This window comes from Gobius niger (assembly GCF_951799975.1).
Source record: "Gobius niger genome assembly, chromosome: 24".
NCBI lineage: Eukaryota > Metazoa > Chordata > Actinopteri > Gobiiformes > Gobiidae > Gobius > Gobius niger.
Window position 1 is genome coordinate 5484428 of NC_136875.1, and position 24396 is coordinate 5508823.

The 24396-nt window shown below is 42.0% G+C and overlaps 1 protein-coding gene across 3 annotated transcripts in view; it reads right to left on the reverse strand.

Annotated features, from left to right (window-relative positions):
• The window catches only part of dlgap4b (discs, large homolog-associated protein 4b), a 100504-nt gene that overhangs the window by 26994 nt on the left and 49114 nt on the right, over positions 1–24396 (reverse strand). For all 3 annotated transcript variants that reach the window (XM_079582143.1, XM_079582142.1, XM_079582144.1), the window contains 2 exons: positions 15966–16233; positions 218–503 (listed from right to left, as the gene is read on the reverse strand). In XM_079582143.1, coding sequence (XP_079438269.1) covers positions 218–503; positions 15966–16233 — 554 coding nt within the window. The remainder of the gene's footprint in view (positions 1–217; positions 504–15965; positions 16234–24396) is intronic.

Consider the following 24396-nt stretch of genomic DNA (forward strand, 5'->3'; position numbering starts at 1 on the left):
TATCCATATGGGCCCGATTTACACTTGACTTTATTTGTATGTGATAAATAAGTTCATATTCCACCAGAAAATGGCTAAAAAGAGTGGAAGATTGTGTTTCCCAAAAGATTCTATTTTCCCCCTCGTCTGTTTCTATGGCAGGAGACCCTGAGAATGACTGGTTGTGATTGGACGAGGACCTTTTTCGGGGGGCGGGCTTTGGCAAAGTTGCTCGTACCTGTGCTCCCGGGTGGTCGCGGTGATCTGTGGCGGCCGCTTGGCGATGCCCCGGGCCAGGCTGTTGGCGCAGGTGCTGTCGAGGCTGTCGGACGAGTTGCTCTGTGCTTGGCTGGACTGGCTGGTCACCTCCGACCTCCTGCCCTCCTCGCGGTCCCGGTCCAGGTAGGTGTCCTGAGCCGACTCGGTGCTGCTCTGGACCGTCACGGAGATGTAGGGTTTGGAGGTGGTCCGCGGGGGCACCGGGGGAGGGGCCGTACGCTTGCAGGCGGAGATGCACGTGGATACTGCGGAGGGGCGAGAGGACAGGGGGTTAGCTCTCATTTGTCTGCCTACCTATGGTCACGCCCATCACAGCGCCACCCATTGGAAATGATAGTAACAAATTAAAGATTCCTAAAAAAATCCTTCCCCTCCTGATTGGACCAGGAAACGATCAAGCTCCCTCCCCCCCACACCCTCCTGACGGGACCTGATATAGGCCATTGGCTAGCTTTTCTAGCGTGAAGTTTTGTTCCAGGAAATCAGAAATACAATTTCTTTGCATATTCTGAAACTATATAAAACAAAAGGGGTCAAATAAAGTTTCCACATGCAGAAACCCTGCAGTTTTTGAGAAATTCGAGCGTGAAATGGGAACTATTTTCTTCTGGCGCGTATGATTTTAGGGTCACCTGACCTACTTCTGACCAATCGGCGCATCGCGTTGACACCGCAACCCGGAAGTAAACACGCAGCCCAGAGGAGCGCCTTCACTGACAGCGCAGCTGTTAGCTACTATCGTGAAGAAAATCCAGCTTTCTGAAGGCAAACTTTAGATCCTCTGCAGCGAGAACAACTCGAGCAGAGTGGGCAACACTCACGAAGATCGCAAACGAGTGGATTTGGACCATAGACCTGTTATACTCCCTGGACAGCGAGGAAAATGAACTGCAAACTTCTGCGAACTCTTCTTCAAAGATCGTCAGACCTACGCCAGGCAAAGACTCTTAAAACGGCAGCCAGGGGGTTGTCCTACTCGTGAGTACATTCTTATTTATTGTGTAGTATAATGCTAATACAAATAATGCCTGAGGGAGCGACACACGTGTTGTGCCTCACGTTGCATGTATGACCCGAAGAAAATTCGTAGTTTGTTCTCATTCTGGATGTAGTTCCCCATTTGTCTGATTTGCTTTAGAAATTATAATAGCAAATAACTTTACCAGTTAGTTACACCAAAAAGATGTTTAAGCATGTTGACATTTGAACCTATCAAAGTTTGTCAAATGTTGTTGCTATAATAAAGCGCAAACCAATCAAAAAAGTAAATTAAAGAGTGCCACTGTGAACAGCTCTGTTGTTTTTACAGTCTGTGGTTGTTCACTGCAGTAAACTGTGGTTAATAGTTTATTATTGCTGGAATAAGTCTCTTCGGTGTGAGTTGGAATCACTGATCCTTTCAGTCTCTTATTTCACTCCAAAGTCCAATTAAGTCCATGATAAAATGGAGAATATTAGTACAGTTACTTGTACATGATACATAAGGCCTGCCCTACTGCTGTAGTTATTTCTGTTGAATCTGCTTTCTTCATTTTCCAGGACAATTACGTGATGAAAACATGTTGTGGTGGAGCCTGGTCCTGTAAAGCCTCGCCTCACTTCATTTAAAGACTCAACATGAAAGAGTGAGGTATGTATTCATGGGACAATCAGAATGAATCCTCCAGGGCTCGGAACAACTGCATTCACATTGAAAAATGCTGAACATATTCTGCAAACTGCGATCCAACACTTACCTAGAGGCCTTTTTATAGCAATATTCTTAACACGTTTTGAAGACTATCTGACTGAAAATTATAGTAAATATTATATTAATCTAAGCTCTGAATTCTCAGTTTCTGTCCTTTTGGCTCCTCAGATATGGCTTTGATTCTTGACTGTACTTTTTGTTAAAAACCTAAAATGTGCTTTGTCTGTATTTTTACAGTGGGAGAACCTGCCATCTGTGGCCACATACGAGATCTCCTGTGATTGTCTGGAGGACTTTGGACAACAGAGAAATGATCCTGATGAGACTCTGCTAAAGATCATCAATGAACTGCAGAGTCGTCAGAGGCCTCAGATTAGAGGTATGTCATGTATTTTTCTGTTTATCACCGTCTTATAATCAAGTCATGCATTTAGATTTACAGGGATTTATTGGGTTGGTCTAAATTAATATCAGAGAAGTGAGATTTCTTTTTTTCCCCATCAAATTCTACCTTGGGCCTAGAACAAAATGTGTCTGACTCTGTGGCATCTGACCTTGGCCCTTTCTGAACCCGCCTCCTTCCTTTTGCTTCACACTTACACTACTTCTTTGAATTGAACATTAATTTCCTCTTAGAGTTTCAGATTCAGATTGTTCATATGTACACTATATTTTAGCTTCTTAAAACTTGCCAATATTTGGTCTCATTTCTGCTTTCTTTTTCATTATCAAATATCTATATGACTGTAAAATGTGACTCTTGTAAATAAACATGGAACATAAATAGTTTAGTGCATGAGGCTGCTCTCTGTAACACACACCTGTGAGTCGCATCGATGCTTATAAACCACTTCTCCTGCTGCGTGTTCTGCTTAGGACAGACCTTTCCTTCGAGGGAACATGCATTTCCAGTGTTAGTGAGTAGGAAAAGGAAGGAGGATGCGGTTTCAGAAAAGGCACAACAAACCACTCACAGATCCACAATCATCCATTATCATCCCAGACACTAGACTTTATTTTTTAACTAATAATCTACTCATATGGGCCCCAAAACTGTACATACAATGTAATAAAAAAAAAAATTGGTATATAAGGTACCATCAACATACAATAAACTAGTTGTAAATTAAACTTAACGGTACTTTTTGATTTCAGATCGGACAGGCTGATGTCAAGGATTCGAGCTGATTTTCCTCCGATCACCGTCTAATCTGAGAAATAATAGTGAACTTTTGAAACACTGAACGAGGACAGTAATTCAGGAGTTACACTTTACATCAGAAAGAGCCTTTAAAGGACCCTAACGACAAGAACTTTTTAGCCTCCTTGCCTGGATAGAGAGTGCGTTAGAACAGTGGTTCCCAACCTGGGGAGCGGGGGCTCCTGGGACGGCAGGTGGGGCCCAGAGCTTTGTCTGGTCAGAGTGTCAGGTCATACATTTGCACAAGTTAAAATGGTTAAAAATCACAACAGGTGCATAAAACTATCTAATTTCAGAAAATGTGTTTAAAATGCATATCGGTAAATATTTTCAGGTTTTGATTTTTTTATTGTATTTGTTTCGACTGAGGGGGGGCCCCGGGCTGACTACAGCATGCACAGGAGGGGAATCAAGAACAAAGGTTGGGAACCACTGCAGTAGAAGGTCTTATATTGAATGAATTACAAGATCTAACAGGCAAGACTGAAGTCAAGCTTTCGTCCATATGCCAAGATACACTTGATCTGCTTCTGATGGTTAAAAACCCCAAAATCACAAAAAATAAAAGAATGTTTGAAACTTATCTGGAGCAATTTGTTATTTATGTTCTTAAAATCTAATTTGAAAATGTCATGGGGAAATGGTAGGTCCCATAGTGTGCTTGTTTCAATAGGACGCATATTTCAAAAAAGGCATATTTTCAAAAGTTATTTCTTAAAAACTAGCACTCCTATCCACCTTCTTTTACCACATATTGAATATTTTTAGTATTGTCTTTATGATTGTAAAATTTTAAGTCTGTGGCCTTTACACCTTTTGAAATAACCGGAGTCAAAAATGCCTATAGAGGCTAAAATGTCAATTTTTTCACAAACTTCCCCGCTTTAGGAGCCAATTTCTCATTAACTGCAGGGAGTCTGCGTGTGGAAATTTTTGTGGAAGAAGTTTAACTATTGTACTTGATAAAAATCCAAATAAAAAGTATTTCCTATTTCCTGGAACAAAAGTCATTTTCTAAGCCCTTTCTGAGAGCTAGCCGATGGCCTAATAGGCCGGTTCAGAGGACAGCTCATCTCATTGGTCAAAGTGATAGCCTGTGGATTCTGAATAGTTGCTCAGGGAAGAACTTTATAAAAAAAAAAACAATAATATCACATAAATTACAACGAATTTCAGACCCGGGTGGTCAACTGTACACAATCTATTACATCTGTAAAACATTTAAACGTACAGACTATCACTTTAAGATGACGCTGTAGATCGTATTGGCATTAACGACAACATAAACTGAAAGACGGAGGAATTGAATTTCTTCTCAAATGCAATTGTTCAGTTGATAAACTTCCGATTAAGGCGAGACACTGCAGGTGAATAGGGAAAAGAAAATATATTTACAGATATCAATTTGAAACTGTTTCTGTAGATCACTGGCATAAATGTGAGAAAAAAATACATTGTAAGTTTTCTGTCATTTTATCTTTTCATATAAGAACAAGGTGTTTTATGCCTAAAAATGCCCCAAATTTCCCGTCTTTTTGGCGACAAAATCTGAATAATGGATAGAGCTACATTCAAATTCATGGTTTCATTTTATTGATAAATGAGTTACCAAGACTTTTTCAGAGAGGATTTTGGATTTCTTGTGTAGTTTTAAAATAAGCTGTTTTTTAGTGGAAAAAAATTTAAAAATTTAATTTTCGCCTTATTTTTTGACATTCAAAACTCAATAAATGGGGATTAGATAATAAAAAATCTGTCTGAAAAAATCTTCCAAATATTGTTCAGTCCAAGGAAAATTGGAAAATGTGAAGTCTTTAGGTCCGACTGACGTGGACATAGTGTCGCCACAATGACAGAAATGTGTGTTTTGAGAAAAAGGCCCTTGAAATTGCATTCTCCCATATAAGTCTATGGGGGAACATTGAATCAGCGCAATATTTAAACATGTTATTGTGAAGATTAGGTATATTTTTGGTTTCCGGGTGAAAGCTTATATGTTCAGAGACCAATTTGGCCCAAAACCTGAAAACTGAATTTTTTTTGTTTTGCCTGTAGTGTCTCCCCTTAAACTGGCAAACTTTCATAGCACAAGCATTCTTGGCATGGACTCTAGCATTCAATCATAATTTTTCACCCCACAGATATTATATCTGGAATAATAAAGATATTCAGTTTAAACGTACAGTAAATCTCTTTTCATTCAAAGGTGGCTCGATAGTAATATCCTTCTCGTAAAGCAACTCACCAATGAGAATGGTATATTACTATCTTATAATGAATTTCTCAAAAAATATGAACTGCCTGTCACGCCTGCTTCTCAAAGACTGCTCCAAAGACACTACTTGTAAAACCATCACAGGACAATGGAGAGATGGCATTTTTCTGGGAGATATAGACATTCTCAACAAAAGATGCAGCAACAAGGACATACGGAATATTATTGTTGGAAACACTCTATATGGCAGTGTCAATTGGAAGAAAGCATGAAATGTCACAAATTCGTACTGCCTAACCAACAAGATAAAGGAAGTGTCTTTCAAGATTCTTCACAGAATATACCCTGCAAAACACGTTCTGGAACGGTTTAAACTGAATATTGACTTTTCATGCGTTTTCTGTGGCCTACACAAGGAGACAAACATTCACTTGTTTTTAAGTGCATGTACTGTCAAATATTTTGGATTGATGTTCAAAACTCCCTCTCCCGTAAAATTGGACAATTAATTATTTTAAATGCCAAAGATGTATGTATCTACTTTGATCAAAAACTGGATAAAGGTGTGAAATTTGTTATTCAGCTTTATATTTGAATTGGAAAGTATCACCTACATGAAATGAAATGGGCTGACAAAAAAACAAACTTTTATACTTTCCTTGCAGACTTGAACCTATATATTTCTACTATTAATTCAATACAAAATAAAAAAAAGCAGGTAAAACAATGTATATCCTAGAAAAGTACAATATTACTCCTGGCTCCTCTTAATATTTTTGTCATGAGTGTTGTTGTTTTTCTTTTAATGACAGATCTTCCTCTGGTAAAATGTAATATATCCCTGGCACTACTTCCTCTTTGTTGTTACTAACTGTAAATGTTAATACAAAAAATATATATAAAAAAATAAATATAAAAAACATAAACTGAAAGACAAAAATGATATCTGAAAATTTCTTCTTCTGGAACAGAGAAATATGCTCTTGTGAATAGCTTCTGTGTACAGATATCCTTTAGATTCAACTTTGTATGTTTGATGACAGTTTTACCCCAATTTTACGCAAATGCCAGTTTAATACAGAGGACGTGCTTAGTTCCTCTTCTCAAGAATCACAGATTGAATAAGCCTGGAGTGAGAATCTGGGCTGGAGCGCCCTCTGGGACAAGCTTCCTTTTTTAATCATTCTTTTTTGGCCCATGTCACACGGATATGATTTCATTCTCTTCTTCTAAGTGAGCCAAGACTTTTTAAATCATGTTTAATCATTTTATGCCTTTTTTCCCCCAACTCATCTGGACCAGCGACGACAGTCTTAACAACATAGCTGCGGGAGCGACACAAACATCTTCTTGTGAAAGCTGTCGGATTTATCAACAGGATATTCTTTTACTGCGGGTCAAAATTCTCGCCTTTGAGATGGATAAAGGACTTAATGACACGAAGAAGAAGACTGGAAAAACGGATGGAAAAACTGATACTTGCAACCAAAAGCTAGACGATACCGTAACGTTCCCGAAACTAAACAGACAACTTGGTGCCAGGCCAAAGCAAAGACAACATGCTGGTAAAAATGAACCTGGAATAAAGTTAACAAACAGATTTTAACCTCACACAGAGAAAATCAGAGAGAAACAGAGGACAAGAAGTCAAAACAAAGCTCGAGAGGAAAAGTGTGGCAAGTGTCAAGGCCAGAGATAGATGTTCTAAACAAGGAAATCACAAATAACCCTGGGATTGATAAACTTATCATACATGTTGGTGCTGTGGACATAAGAGACGGAGAGTCTGAAGCCCTGGAAGAAAAGTTCAATATACTTTTTGAGAGACTTGATTGTCTGGATAAAGAGGCAATACAAATGTCAGTGTCAATCAGTGGACCCATCCCAAACATCGACGGGAGAATAAACAAATTCTCCCGGCTGTTTCAGTTGAACACATGGCTGTCCAAAGTCTGTGAGTCGAGAGGACTGTATTTCATAGCGAACTTGAATCTGTTCTGGCAACGTGATGACCTGTTTAGAGGAAATGGGCCTCACTTGAGCAGAGGTGGAGTGAGACGACTGACAGAAAATCTCCTCCACCCTCTGCAAAATCAGAGGAGGCCTGAGCTACAAGAGAGAGCCGAGAGGAGCATGAGAAGAGCTCCTGGCTCAGCAGCAAAGGCTTCGACTGCACCATCAATAAATGATGCAGTCGCAGCTGCGTCATCTGCACCTGCAGTAAAGGACTCAGCTGCAGTAAAGGTTTCAGCCATAGCAGCACCACCTGCACCTATGGACTCAGCCACAGTTAAGGACTCAGCCATAGCAGCACCACCTGCACCTATGTACTCAGCCACAGTTAAGGATTCAGCCATAGCAGCACCATCTGCACCTGTGGACTCAGCCACAGTTAAGGATTCAGCCATAGCAGCACCACCTGCACCTATGGACTCAGCCACAGTTAAGGACTCAGCCACGGCAGCACCATCTGCACCTAAAGACTCAGCAGCAGTTAAGGATTTAGCTGCACCAGCACCACCTGCACCTATGGACTCAGCCACAGTTAAGGATTCAGCCACAGCAGCACCACCTGCACCTATGGACTCAGCCACAGTTAAGGATTTAAGCACAGCAGCACCATCTGCACCTATGGACTTAAGGATTCAGCCACAGCAGCACCATCTGCACCTATGGACTCAGCCACAGTTAAGGATTCAGCCACAGCAGCACCATCTGCACCTATGAACTTAGCCACAGTTAATAATTCAGCCACACCAGCACCACCCGCATCTCCAGAAAGCGTTTCAACAATAGCAGCATCACCACCTGCATCTCCGGGGAAAAGCTCAGTTTCAGCACCACCTGCACCTATAATAAACGATTTAGCCCAAGGAGCACTTTCATCTACTCCACCACAGGCCTTGAGCCCGACTACTACATCTACACCCTCCAGAGACTTTTCTGAATCGTTCCCATCCCCAGAGTCACCTATGGGATTTTCCAACCATCTTGAAAACTTGGGATTAAAATGACTCCCCTCACTCCAGTTGCGTCAAGACCAAGGCTTTCATCCCCAAAGAAGCATCACATGATAGAATACATGTCTCTGAAAAGCTAAATGGTAACAGTGAAATACAGGCGCGAGAGCTGGTGAAGACTTTCCCTGGGGCTCCTCCTGCTGGCAGCTCAAAGAACAACACATTTTCGTTTTACAGCGTGGTTTACACTTTCAGGTTGTAACAAAGGAGCAACTGTATCCAGGAAGTACAGAATGAAGAAGTGAACTGTAACTTCAGGTATGTCTTTGATGAGGAACAAAAGTCTCCTTTAAAAATGTGAAGGACAGCTTTGTGTTCTGCATCAAATCTGAGAAAATACAACAGCAGAAAAAGGAATGAATAGAGTGGGTGTGTTTTTCTCAAAGAAATCTGTCTCTGTCACATTGTAGAAGCTGATGATCAAACTTTCACATGGAGATCAGGGGCCGATACACAATTCAAAACCCTGTGACGTCAGTATGAAACAGCCATGACCAGGGAATTTTTCCATGTACTCCTTGTGGCTACGCCGTGAACGATAATAGATCCCTTTAGAGACGAGGCGCCGAGTAAATAATACAACTTTCGCACAACAAATGAAGGCTTTGTGGCGAAATGCGATTGGAATCTGCTGTTTAGTACAATGGAGGATTCAGCGTGGCATTCCGAAGCAGGGAAACAACATTCTGCTACATCTGTCCCCGCCAAATGTTTGGACAAATACCAGCCCCGCTTGAAGCCAAGATGATAGTGGTATACTCGAGTTTTCTTTGTACTAAATAGGTCAGTAAATGTATTTGAGAGCAGCTACCAGGAAAAGGACTATGTTAACTCGTCAAAATAAAAGTCATGGGATTCCTAATTCAGCTCGACTGGTCTTCGGGCCATTCGGGTTTTGTGCAGCGCTCACAAGACCACGAGTTCAAGGGGATTCCCGTCATGACTATGTGAAAATAGAAATGGTTCAAAACAGCACATTTATAGTGAGACAGTGTAAGGCGCCCCTAAATCAATCCAGTCACCCAGAAGCCACGGTAGCAAAGATCCTCTGAAACGGTGTCTCCTGGGTCAGAGCATGGTGTCCTGCACTGGTCGGCTCCACCTCCTCCTTCTTCTTCCTCCTGCACAGCTCCCTCCGCTCCACACCGCCATCTTCTGGGAAGAGCTTGGCAGTAAATCTGTTTTATTTTCCAGTAAGTGTCCATTAGCCAGAATTAGCGCGGCACGGTAGCGCAGCGGTTAGCGCTCTCGCTTCACAGCTAGAAGGTCCGGGTTCGATTCCCACCTGGACGGGGCCTTTCTGTGTGGAGTTTGCATGTTCTCCCTGTGTCTGCGTAGGTTTCCTCCGGGTACTCCGGTTTCCCCTACCACTAAAAACATGCACAATAGGCCAGGATGAATGATGTGTGTGAGTAAATGTATGGTGGTGTCAGAGGGTCCGTTGTCGTGAAAGCGCTTCTGACAGTCTCATGTAAAGCGCTTTGTGACCATGTCTGTGAAAGGCGCTATATAAATAAAGATCTTCTTCTTCTTCAGAACAATAGAAGGCATGTCTCTTTCCCGGATACCTCCTCGTTTGTCCCTTCTTTGTTTCCTGTAGCTCCTCTTGTGACGCCTCCACTGTGCAGCAGGTGTGGGGGGGGCTCTTAGTGCCTCTTCAGTGTCTCAGGAGAAGAAATGCGTGGGTTTCAAATGTCTTTAGCTCATAAGCTAGCTGTTTGTTTACTTTTAAAAAGCTGGTTTCTTCAGGACCCTTGTGGACTCTCTGCAGCAAAAAAAAATCCACAAACCCCACAAAACCACGGCAAAGAGACACTCAAAAGTATCCCATTAAAACATTGTGGAACACAGAGACCACAAATGCAGTTCACAGAAAAAGACAAAAAATGCAGCTGTACCTGGAGAGAGGGAGGTGTCTGCTTGTTTACACACAAAAAAAGATGTATTTTAGATTGAAAACAGCATATTTTAGGGAAATTACGACAAATATTAAAATACAATATCCAAACTAACATCATTAAACCAGATTTGAAATGTTTTGCACCTTAAGTTGTTTAAAGCAAAAAAAAACTACATCCAAACGTTTTCTACTTGAATGAGTGCACAAATGAGCAAACAGACATGGAGGCAGATGGCTGTGGGAATTGTGAGAGAAGAGTTGCTTTCTAGCTACTCACCAAAAAGAAAAGGCAGAGTGACCCTTGCGTTTGTGGCGGAGCTGTATCCAGACCGACGCTCTGAGCCCGGTCTGAGGGATCATGTGCTGTGTGTGAGGAGGGAGTGCGCCGCGGAGGGAGGGATTACCGTAATGTCTGGACAAGATTTGAGGTCCCGTTTGTCTAAAGCTGCGTTTGTCAGTGCTGAATGTTCACCCAAATCTAAAAGCTTCTTGGAAAAAAAGCAAAAAAGCGACAAAAACACAGCTGAAAACTGATGAAAAATCCACAGCTACAGAGATACAAAAACACATAAAAAAAGCAACAAAAAAGCAGCAAGACACAAGACGAAAACGCTTCAGAAAGAGACAAAAACGCGGCAACAACCCGACAAAACAAGTTTGATCAGTTTCGTAAGTCTTAGCTTTCAAATGAGGCATTACCCTGGTCTATAGGCTCCATTGAGAAGTTTTCAATTGAAGATTTTACTCAATTACTTTCATTTATATGCATTGATTTTGATTGTTCAGCAATTTGCATGTGGATGTGACCAACGACAGGCATGCAAAAGAACTCAGTGCTGTCCTTGAAATGTTTGGTTTAACTCAACACGCGAGTGAGGCGACTCACAACAAAGGCCACACTCTAGATCTAGTTATTACAAAAGGTGTTAATATATCAAATGTGAATGTTATTGATGTTGCTTTATCTGATCATTTTTGAGTCTTCTTTGACCTGTGTGTTACACCTAAACCAGTGGTTGGGCCTGGAGTCATTCAAAGAAGACACATAAACATTTATGCATGTTCTCCAGTTGGGTAAAACCGAACTGGAGAACATGCACTCGGTTAAGGCGGGGGTTAAAGCATCTATACCTGACATTTCTTTATAGGGAAACATTGTTTTTGCCCCATGAACAAATGTTTGCATTGTTTTATGATTTGTTGATGTTGTGCATGGTCAACCCAAAATGTGACAGAAAGGGGGTTACCTTTATCGTCACATATTGACTCCGAAGGACGGCCGTTACATTTTGGCTAAAACTAATTTTGTAAAGTGCCTAAAGCAGTACTAAGTAACTTGTTTACCTTAATGAATCCTTTTCATAGTCCTTCTGTGGGTAATACAAGTGTTAATGGGATGATTGGGGGGTCTTTTATCTCCCCCTGGTGTCTCTGGCCAGAAAACCAGAGACTGCCACCGGGTCGGAGGCCCCAATACACACTAATGGAATCATAAAGAAGAAGCTAACAGGCTAACGGGCAAAGCTAACTGTGGGCTAGCACCACTTAAACAGTATTTACAGCCAAGTTTGAGTGAAAAAAATGTTGTGTAATTGGATGTACAATATCCCTCTGTCCCTTTGTCTTTTCTGTCAGCGTAGTATTTACTCTCACGGACAATTAATGAGTAAAAAACGCAACATGCTACGACACCTGCAGTGGCGCTTGAGTTACGTAGTTCTGCTTTAACTTCTAACCCACTTTACCCAAGCACATTATCATCAGTTCAGCTTTACCCGAATCTAAAAAGCATAGACCTACAAAACTGAGATCAGATATTTCCTTGCGTTGTTGGCATGTCGCCACCTTGATGTCGTATTTTTGATGCTTTTTGTATGTTTTTTTGTCCCGTTTTTGTACTTTTTACCATGTTTTTGTTGTGCTTTCATGCTTGTTGCCGAAATGTAGAAAATGTGCTCAGGTAAGGTGGGGGTTAAGAGATTAATCGCTTTCTTTGTGATGCACAAAGTCTAACAGACTTTGAGCCATTATGGTCGTCTGTTAACTCCTCCCATCTGTGTTCAAAGGTAGCTCGCAGCCAATCAGTGAGCCCCGTTTCCGTACATGCAGGAGAAGAAGAAGCTTTGATTGATTGAGCTGTTTATTTGAGCTGTTTACATATTCTTACAGTCATAAAACATTTCATCACAATAAGGCTCAAAATGAGAAAGCTGAAGCCGAGCTAATGTGCATCATTAATAATCACCCTCGTGCTATACATATTCAGTAGTGACTTTTAGTTGTTTCTTTGTTACGCAAGTATACACACAGTAACACGCGTGCACTTGCCTATGAATTACATTCAGTTGTTCTTTCAGCGATACAACAACATCATATTGACTGACATCATTGACAGTGACAGTATATTGTATATTACATAATGGAAAGCATTGTAGCATTCAAGTTATCAGTGAGCATCATTATGTGTGTGTTATCTGTGTAGTGATTCAAGACATGTATTTCCTTATGCTGTATAATACCTATATATATATATATATATATATATCATTACTGGTGAACCATTAGGCTAGTTAAATTATAATGAAAGTTGGCTATATTATAATGAGTACATTATTTAGGAAATTGACAATTACAATGATGGCGGAAGTACTATTATTATAACAATAATCATTATGGTTTTATTTATACTTTTTCCCCCCTTTCTTTTTATATCAATGATTGTGATTACTAGTATTAACTGGTATATTTATCATAGTTATTAGTATTATTTAATCATTCCTTGTTGCTTTCTTGTTGACATTTTCATCTTCACCGGTATATTTGTGTGTGAGCATTATTTCATAGTTGGTGTATGTCCCCTATTCTGTGTAGTACATTAACTCATTGACTGCCAATGAGGTCTATAGACGTCAATTAAAATCTGAGCAATGACTGCCAATGACGTCTATAGACGTCAATTAGGGTTTTCAATGGGAACAGCTGCAGCAAAGCCTTGAGCATGTCTGGTGTTAAAAATCTTAGTTGTGCTGCCTAATGCTGCCACCTAGTGACTCAATAAAAGAACTACAAGTTATTTTATTGAGTTATTTTTAATGAAAGAACTACAAGTAATAAAAGAACTACAAGTTCTTTTACTGAGTCACTAGGTGACTCTTTCGTTTATTCAGCTTTTTGGTCAGAAATCAGCATTTTGGGTGATTTCACCTATTGTCTACGGACGATTACTAAAGAATGGAAAGCGGTATAAACAAACTTTTCTTTAAGATGAAAGAAGAGTCTAATCTTTCTTTTCGTGGGTTTCGTGTTGACATAGACCCAGACCTAAATTTTCTGTGGGTCTTAAAAAACAGTCAAAATCCTGAAAAACCTCTGGCAGTGGGGAGCTCTGATTTGAAAATGGCTGGTAGTCAAAGAGTTAAAAAGCCAGGACAGTTAGACTGAACCTCCAAAAGAAGCTCAGCCTTTCATGTCGCCTAAAAAAACACCCCTGCTTTTCCAGTTGAGCACCTGTCCAATTTTTTCTTTTTCGTCTCTTTTTTGATGCATTTTTCAAGAAGTTTCTAGATTTGGGTAAAGCCAAACAGGAGAAAATGTGCTCGGTTCAGGTGAGGGGCACTTCCCCCAGAGCAGGAGCAGAAACAGGCCCTGTAAAGTGGGCCCCGTTCCCCAAGGTTCATCCAAAAGCTTGTCACACAGGGTCAGGTAATGAAACGCCTAATATCCAAATCCAAGATGAAAACGGTTGTATTTAATGTGCAAACCTTTGATTTCCTTTGGTAATCCTGCTTTGACTTGGTTTCTCTCCTGTTACCTGTCCTCTTGTTGTTCGGGGCCAGGACACAGGGCTGCTGCAAGTCCAGCCGGTGCAGTAAAATGGCCAGCTGTTTCTCTTTGGGGGCCTTGTCCAAACCAGTGGCCCTCAGGTAGGAGCCGAACTGCAGCTTCCACTGGCTCCACTGGGCCGAGAGCTCGCCTGGGAGAGGGCAGGGTGTGCATGTGCGTGTTTTTTTTTTTTAGGGCGGGAAAAAAGGTTCAAACAAAGGTAAAAGTGGGAATAAAAGAAACCAAAATCAAATCATAGAAGAAGAAATCAAGCTTTAAAAAGGGCGGGGTGGGAATGAAAATGAGGGGATTTTTTGGTCCTTGGTTCCGCTGAGCTTTAGGGTAAGTCGGCAACATCGATTCAAATCTTTTTAATTACTGATCCCCGTTGTCATGGCAACGTTAGACAAACCAACATGGAGACTCTGAGGGAAAGTTTGGATGCGATTGGTGCAAAGTTTAGATGGAGGAGGAGCCTCTGTCATCTCTGGAAAAAGAAAAGTCTGTAAAACTGACATTGCTGATCCCATAAAGATGACCGATGTCCTGGGGTCACTTCAGTTTGACCGACGTCCCCGGGTCATTTTAATCCCATGTGAACGGGGCAGTAGGTGTGGCCTTGGCAGTCCTGACCCCTGTTGTTAGGAGAGTTAGCAAGCTAGCTAGCTAGTTGTCTGGATGAATAGATACAGACGGCATCGCGTCATAGAAGGGGGCGTGGCCTCGCACAGGGGGAAAACAAAATTACTCTTTGTAGCCATTTTCTGGTGAAATATGAACTTATTTATCACATACAAATAAAGTCAAGTCTAAATCGGGTCCATGTGGATGCTCCTCCCCATGTCTTTGTATCTTTATTTAGTAGAAAACTATATTCATAATTGAGCATTTGTTAAAGTCGTTTTTGAATAATAAGAGAGAAAAAAATTCTCCAAATTGTTTTCCCCCTCAACTGCTTTCAAACATGATATATTCGCCCATACATGGTCATTTTTTAAAACAGTTAAGGGGGAAAACAATTTTGAAAAAATCTAAACTTTGTCTAATTATTCAAAAACTACTGTAAGAAATGCTGAAATATGAATATAGTTTCTACTAAATAAAGAAACAAAGACATGGGGAGGAGCAAAGTGGTTCAACGGCCCATAAATACATGAATAACGGAGAATGCTAACTTCATGCTACATGTTAGCATCGGGCTAATGCTAACGGTTTGCTAGCGCTTGCCACAACTGCCGTTTTTTCACTTCTACTGAACAATCTGCTGTGAGAAAATATCCATATGGGCCCGATTTACACTGGACTTTATTTATGTGATAAATACGTTATTGATTGATATTATTGATATTCCACCAGAAAAGATTCTATTTTCCTCCTCGGCGAAGCCATGCCCCCTTCTATGACAAGATGCCGTCTGTATCTATGTATGCGTAACCACGGATACGGTTCAATCACCAGAGAAAACTAAAAAACAATTGATCCTGGAGCGTTATAGAGGCCACTGGGATGGGGAAAAAAAGGCGCCATGCTGACCACCCACACAAGGTTCAAGGTAACTTTATTCATACCCGCAAATAAAATGTGTTTGACGTGCTTAAAATGTATTTGTTCATTTCTTTTATGCTGTACAAAGCATGCTAACATTTAGTCATCACCACTGGCCTTGATAAAACGTGGCCTCTAAATCATGCACTGAAAAGCAGCAGTCTTGACGTATATTTAAGAGACAAGTGACAGCTCCAGTAGTGTAAGTTTTAAAGTCGCCTATTGGGAGGTGGCCCTGATGAGAGAGGGGGGGGGACCGGGCTGATCGCTGAGGCAACAGTTTGTGCCCTGGCCCGTGGGCGGTTTAGTGTCACCTGTACTGGTGCTGTACGTCCGCACGCTGCTCTCCGTGGGCGGGGGCGAGGTGGACTCCAGCGAGAGGCAGTCGTCGTCCTGGGAGCAGCCCGCCTGGATGGCCCTCAGGTAGCTGTGGGAGCGGGAGCGGAAGCAGGAGGGCCTGGGCAGGTCGGGAGGCAGGTCCGGGGGCGAGTCCTGCGACTGGGAGCGAGAGTCTCTGAAAGTGGACTCCGAGCTCTGGTCCTCGTACGGCCCGCTGTCACGCGTGTCCCGCATGTCCCGCAGCTGTGGACAGAGGGACAATGTCAGAGTTATGCACTGCAGCTGTAATGTGATCTGGGATTTATGTATCGGTTGACCGATGTATCGGCCGACCGATACATCAGCCGACCGATACATCAGCCGACCGATATATCAGCCGACCGATACATCAGCCGACCGATACATCAGCCGACCGATACATCAGCCGACCGATACATCAGCCGACCGATACATCAGCCGACCGATACATCAGCCAACATATACAGTATATATGAGCCGACCAATATATCAGCCGACCGATACATCAGCCAGCCGATACATCAGCCAGCCGATATATCAGCCAACCGATATATCAGCCGACCGATACATCAGCCGACCGATACATCAGCCGACCGATACATCAGCCAACATATATACAGTATATGAGCCGACCGATACATCAGCCGACCGATACATCAGCCGACCGATACATCAGCCGACCGATATATCAGCCGACCGATACATCAGCCGACCGATATATCAGCCGACCGATATATCAGCCGACCGATACATCAGCCGACCGATACATCAGCCGACCGATACATCAGCCAACATATATACAGTATATGAGCCGACCGATATATCAGCCAACATATATACAGTATATGAGCCGACCGATATATCAGCCAACATATATACAGTATATGAGCCGACCGATATATCAGCCAACATATATACAGTATATGAGCCGACCGATATATCAGCCGACCGATACATCAGCCGACCGATATATCAGCCGACCGATATATCAGCCGACCGATACATCAGCCGACCGATACATCAGCAAACATATATACAGTATATGAGCCGACCGATACATCAGCCGACCGATACATCAGCCGACCGATATATCAGCCGACCGATATATCAGCCGACCGATACATCAGCCGACCGATACATCAGCCGACCGATATATCAGCCGACCGATATATCAGCCGACCGATACATCAGCCGACCGATACATCAGCCGACCGATATATCAGCCAACAGATATATATCAGCCGACCGATATATCAGCCGACCGATACATCAGCCGACCGATATATCAGCCGACCGATATATCAGCCGACCGATACATCAGCCGACCGATACATCAGCCGACCGATACATCAGCCGACCGATACATCAGCCGACCGATACATCAGCCAACATATATACAGTATATGAGCCGACCGATATATCAGCCAACATATATACAGTATATGAGCCGACCGATATATCAGCCGACCGATACATCAGCCGACCGATATATCAGCCGACCGATATATCAGCCGACCGATACATCAGCCGACCGATACATCAGCCAACATATATACAGTATATGAGCCGACCGATACATCAGCCGACCGATACATCAGCCAACATATATACAGTATATGAGCCGACCGATACATCAGCCGACCGATACATCAGCCGACCGATATATCAGCCGACCGATATATCAGCCGACCGATACATCAGCCGACCGATACATCAGCCGACCGATACATCAGCCGACCGATATATCAGCCGACCGATATATCAGCCGACCGATACATCAGCCGACCGATACATCAGCCGACCGATATATCAGCCAACAGATATATATCAGCCGACCGATATATCAGCCGACCGATACATCAGCCGACCGATATATCAGCCGACCGATATATCAGCCGACCGATACATCAGCCGACCGATACATCAGCCGACCGATACATCAGCCGACCGATACATCAGCCGACCGATACATCAGCCGACCGATACATCAGCCAACATATATACAGTATATGAGCCGACCGATATATCAGCCAACATATATACAGTATATGAGCCGACCGATATATCAGCCAACATATATACAGTATATGAGCCGACCGATATATCAGCCGACCGATACATCAGCCGACCGATATATCAGCCGACCGATATATCAGCCGACCGATACATCAGCCGACCGATACATCAGCCAACATATATACAGTATATGAGCCGACCGATACATCAGCCGACCGATACATCAGCCAACATATATACAGTATATGAGCCGACCGATACATCAGCCGACTGATACATCAGCCGACCGATATATCAGCCGACCGATATATCAGCCGACCGATACATCAGCCGACCGATACATCAGCCGACCGATACATCAGCCGACCGATATATCAGCCGACCGATATATCAGCCGACCGATACATCAGCCGACCGATACATCAGCCAACCGATATATCAGCCAACAGATATATATCAGCCGACCGATATATCAGCCGACTGATGTATCAGCCGACATTTAGATATTTTTTTGACAATCTGACACATTTTACAGGTTTAGAAGCATTATACACAGGATTATAGACAAAGAAAATATTTATCGGCAGTACATATTGGTCAACTTCTGATTTTATGTTTTGAAATGTAGGTTCAGTTCACAGAGAGAAATGTAGAACTCAAGTCTTGTACTCGAACTGGTGACATTTTCAAAATCATTTCCGGGGCTCAACTTCAAGGCAAAGGTAAACATGCTCTATTTGTCATTACACCGCATCTGTACAACGAAATCTGTCCTCTGCATTTGACCCATCCCTCGACGCCAGAGGACGACCCGTAGGGACCCATCTAACCCTAACCCACTGAAAGGTCAAATACACACTAATATCAACTTATTTTCAGCATTAGAAGTTACATGCTGCACCTTTAAGTGATCTGCATTCAGTATTTAGTTCAGAAAACTTTGATGTAAAGTCTGTTTGCAGCGCCCTGTGTTTTTCTTGTCAACGAGAACTCAGCTTGCAGGTAGAGTGTCTTGTCAGGTACAAGACTGGAAAACTGGTGCCTGCAGGAGATAATGAAAGTGCACAAGTCACGACGCAATGTGAAGTTCTCCATTTAAGTCTATGGAGAAATGGTGGCTCAGTGCAGTAACTGAACACCTAGTTGGGTCCTGGGTTCAATCTGAAAAGTGAAAATTGGACCTGAAAGAGCTTTCCTCTGCTATAGCGCCATCTAGCGGTTGCAAAATTCGGTGGACATTTCTAAATCTGCAAGTGAAATCAATGTTGGCACAGTGTTAGTGTTGGCCTGACCTAATTAACAATACTCAGAAGGATTTTTCCAATTTGTATTCCTAGCCTGATTTATTGACAATAACCCCTCAAAAGATGTATTCATTATTACTAGCTTATTGAAAAACTTAACAAGACATTTCAAATCCCCTCAGGAAAAATCTTTGTAACTAATGTACCAAAAAGCTGGACTATGCATGTAAACCTGGATTCATGCATTGTTTAGATTTCGTCTATAAAGATATTGTACGTTTTATATACATTACATTAAAGAAAACCTGCAATACAGAGCCGTGGGAAGATGTTTTAGTTAGGGGGCGCTGAGGGACAAAATTTACCCCCAAAATACTTTTTCTGTGCATCAATCCTATTTATTAACCTCTTAACTCCCGTCTGAACCGAGAGCATTTTCTCCAGTTCAGCTTTACCCAAATCCAGTAGGCCAGTGTAACACCTCATTTGAAAGACCTACAAAACTAAATGGATAAATGGATGTTGGGCAGTTGTCTAATTTTTGTCAAATTTTCGTGACTTTTTCGTGACTTTTTCGTCAAATTATTCGCATTTTTGTGTCATATTCTTATCACTTTTTCGTCAATTTTTTCCTCATTTTTTGGTCAAATTTTTCTCACTTTTTTGTCCATTTTTTTGTAATTTTTTGTAATTTTTTGGTCACTTTTTCGTCACATTATTCGCATTTTTTTTGTCAAATTCTTATCACTTTTTCGTCCTTTTTTTCCGCAATTTTTCGTCAAATTTTTCTCACTTTTTTGTAAAATTCTTTTTTGTCATTTTTTGTCACTTTTTCATCAATGTTTTCTCACTTTTTTCACATTTACATCATTGTTTTCGTCTCAGTTTTGTTGCTATTTTCACACCTTTTTCCAGAAGCTTTTGGATTGGGGTAAAGCCAAACTGGAGAAAATGTGCTCGGTTCAGGTGGGAGTTAAGGAGTTAATTTTGCCTGCAGTTCACAAACTATCCACCAGGCGGTGCTGCAGCGCCCTCAGCACCCTGGGTTCCCACGGCCTTGCTGCAATACATCTTTTGTTAAAATTTTTGTAATATACAGCATAACATTTCCAATCACCCACTTTAAATGTTTTCCCTATTCTGTGTCTCACCTCAATTATTTGTTAAAATATGCAAATTAGTTGCATCGTCTTAGCCCACAATTAAATTCTGACATCATATCCTTTGCAATTTTTCTTCTGGACAGTACATTTTGAGAATGATATTTGGTGAAATGTTGAGATAGGGAACTAAAAAGCTGAAAATAGTACCACTTTTTGTGATAAATGGGTCCAGACTCCTATTGTTTTAAAGCGGTACGAAGTAACTCATACCCTAGTGGCCACAAGCACCACTGCAGGTGTCGATACTACGCTGACAGAAAAGACAAAGGGAGAGAGGGATGTTGTACAAAATGGAGATCTTTTTTTTTCACTCAAACGTGGCTGTAAATACTGTTTTAGTCAAGGCCGTGGGAACCCAGGGTGCTGAGGGCGCTGCAGAACCCCCTGGTGGATGGTTTGCGAACTGCAGGCAATATTAACCCCTTAACTCCCACCTGGACCGAGCACATTTTCTCCAGCTTTACCCCAATCCAAAAGCTTCTGGGAAAAAGGTGAGAAAATAGCAACAAAATTGAGACGAAAACAAGGATGAAAATGTGAAAAACGTGAAAAACGTGAGAAAAAATTGATGGAAAAGTGACAAAAGATTGACAAAAACTTGACAAAAAATTGACGAAAAATTGAGAAAAAATGGACGAAAAAGTAATAAGAATTTGACCAAAAAATGCGAATAATTTGACAAAAAAGTGACAAAAAATTTACAAAAAATGACAAAAATGGACAAATATTTGGACAAAAAAGTGAGAAAAATTTGACGAAAAATTGTGAAAAAAATGGACAAAAAAGTGATACGAATTTGACGAAAAAAAGTGAATAATTTGACGAAAAAATGACAAAAAAGTCACGAAAATTTGACAAAAATGAGACGACTGCCCAACAAAAAAAGTGCTGAAAAAAAAATCTAATGTGAGGAAAAAGATCCATTTAGTTTTGTAGGTCTTTCAAATGAGGCGTGACACTGGCCTACAGGATTTGGGTAAAGCTGAACTGGAGAAAATGCTCTCGGTTCAGGCGGGAGTTAAGAGGTTAATAAATAGGATTGATACACAGGAAAAGTATTTTGGGGGTAAATTTTGTCCCTCAGCGCCCCTTAACTAAAACATCTTCCCACGGCTCTGGTTTAAGTGGTGCTAGCCCACAGTTAGCCTTGCCCGTTAGCCTGTTAGCTTCTTCTTCGTGATTCTATCAGTGTGTATTGGTGGCTCCGGTCCGGTGGCAGTCAAGTTGTAATCGTGGTTTTCTGCCAAAAGCCTTGTCACCCTCTTGCTGACCTCGACCACCCTGCGCTCTGATAAACATCATCTGCAGTATTTAATTTTTCATCTGACATCCTTACACTTATACATTGCCGGTTACTCCAGGACACTGTAATGATCTGAGCCGTTTTCAAGGTTTTCAGGACAGAAAACAAAACAAAACACTTTGCAACCCTGGCTGACAATTGATCCAAATGAATTAAAGAAAGAAAATTAAAACAAAAATCCTTGAGGCACATCACAGTATCCATGGCAACAACCGCTGCAACAACAAAGGACACCCTATAGTCCTGGAGGCGGTGTTTTGTGTCGTGTCAGTGAGTGTGGAGTTCTCCGAAAGCCTTTCAGGAGATGAGAAGACGACGAGAGGCCGGTTGTTTCTGTGCTCCTGTTATACGATACCGGTGTGAGGATTATGGCTCCTGTCAAATCCCGTGATTCATCTTCGCTTTAATAATTCAGCGAGTCCAACAGCCGCAGTGAATCACGCGTTAGCACCTGTTCTGACTCACGAAGGCCACAAGAGGGCAGCGCTTTACAGGCAACGAGACTGGGAGAGAGCGGTGTCCACAACCAGGAGCATCTGACTCAGACTGGAACACTATTACCAGTTTGTAGATGTCTGAGCTACACGACTGGCAGCTTTTAAACAGGATGAAACCCCATAGAGACCAGTTAGGACCAATCCATCAATTCAACTATCAATCAATCAATCAAATGTTATTTATAGAGCCCTTTACAACACTCAAGGCGACCAAAGTGCTTTACAATAAAACCACATAACATCCATTGAAAACATTCACACAACCAAACAATAAAACAGATCAAATGTACTAAAAGTGTCGCCGTGCTGCTTAGTGTTAAAGCAGTACTAAGTAACTCTTCCCCCTAGAGGCCATAAGCGCAACTGCAGGTGTCGTAGCAAGTTACGATTTTTTAACTTATTAATCGTCTTGGAGAGTAAATACTACGCTGACAGGAAAGGCGAAGGGAGAGAGGGTTACTGTGCATCCAATTATACAATGGAATTTTTTTTTTTCACTCAAACTTGGCTGTAAATACGGTTTAAAGTGACGTTAGCCCGCAGTTAGCTTTGCCCGTTAGCATGTTAGCTTCTTCTTCGTGATTCCATGAGTGTGTATTGCTTTCTCCGGACCGGTGGCAGACAAGTTGCAAACATGGGTTTCTGGCCAGAGACACCAGGGGGAGATGAAAGACCCTCCAATCATCCCATAAACACTTGTATTACCCCCACTGGGACTACGGGAAGGATTTATTAAGGTAAACACGTTACTTAGTACTGCTTTAAAAGTCAGTCTGAATAAATGCGTCTTGAGCCTGGATTTAAAAAGGCCAAAGTCAGTGATGGTGCATATCAGGGGGCGGCTTATTCCAGAGTCTGGGTCCAGCTACTGAAAAGGACCGGTCACCCCAGTGCTTGTACTTGGTCCTGGGTAATGGATTTCTTATGATTAACACTGACCAAATTAACCTCTTAACCCCCGACTCAACTGAGTCCATTTGCTCCAGTTCGGCTTCACCCAAATCTAAAAGCTTCTCGAGTGGAGCTTGCAGCCCATAGGCCAGTGTAAACTCCTCATTTGAAAGCTAAGACCAACTCAACTGATCGCAACTTCTTCTTTGTTGTCGTTGTTTTTGTCACATTTTTGACACTTTGACATTTATTTATTTATTTATTGACCTTTATTTAACCAGGATTGTCCCACTGAGATTAAGAATCTCCTTTTCAGAGGAGTCCTGGCACCAGCGGGGAATCTATTGTACATGTTTTTAGTGGTAGGGGAAACCGGAGTACCCAGAGCACGGGGAGAACATGCAAACTCCACACAGAAAGGCCCCGTCCCGGTGGGAATCAAACTATTTAGGCCATATACATGTATGATGTACAGCACTGGCATTTGTAGAGAGTGAAATATACAAATATTGTAATCGCAATTACATCATTATATTTGATGCATTTAGAGGAAGGAAGTCCTGTTACTTTAAATCAGGGGTGTCCAAACCTTTTTCCTGTGGGGGCGGATACTGAAGTGTACACAGGGTGAAGGGCCATAGATCGGTGGTTAGTGCCGCAAAACCTTTGACTAGCAGAGGTTTAAATTGCGCTCCACACCTTTTATTTCTGCTCAAAACCTTCATGCCAGCTCTGTCTCACAGTAAAAGGTTAGTTGTTTGGTTAGAATTGTGTAGAATTATTACATTTCAAATAAAAAGGACTATCTCTGATGATGTGTCTCGATTCAGCAAAAAGGCAGAGGGCCACCAAAAATTGGTCTGAGGGCCGCATTTGGCCCCCGGGCCGCACTTTGGACACCCCTGATTTAGAGGAAGGAAGTCCTGTTACTTTAAAGGAACAGGCCACAGTTTTTCCACACTGAAATATGTTCTTACCTGAGCTTAGATGAGTTGATACGTACCTGTCTGGTCTTTGTGTGTGCGCGCTCAGTCACACATTTAGACCAAAGATGTTGCTAACATTTGGCCTCTCCCAATATATTCCTATGGCTCCAAACGGGGGTGAAGTTGGAAGCGACCACGCTCTTCCACGGGCACAAAGACCAGACAGGTACGGATCAACTCGTCCTAGCTCAGGTAAGAACATATCACAGCCTGGAAGAACTGTGTGCCCTCAGTCATGCAAAAAGACCAAAGATGTTGTTAGCATGTGGCCTCTCCCAATGGATTCCT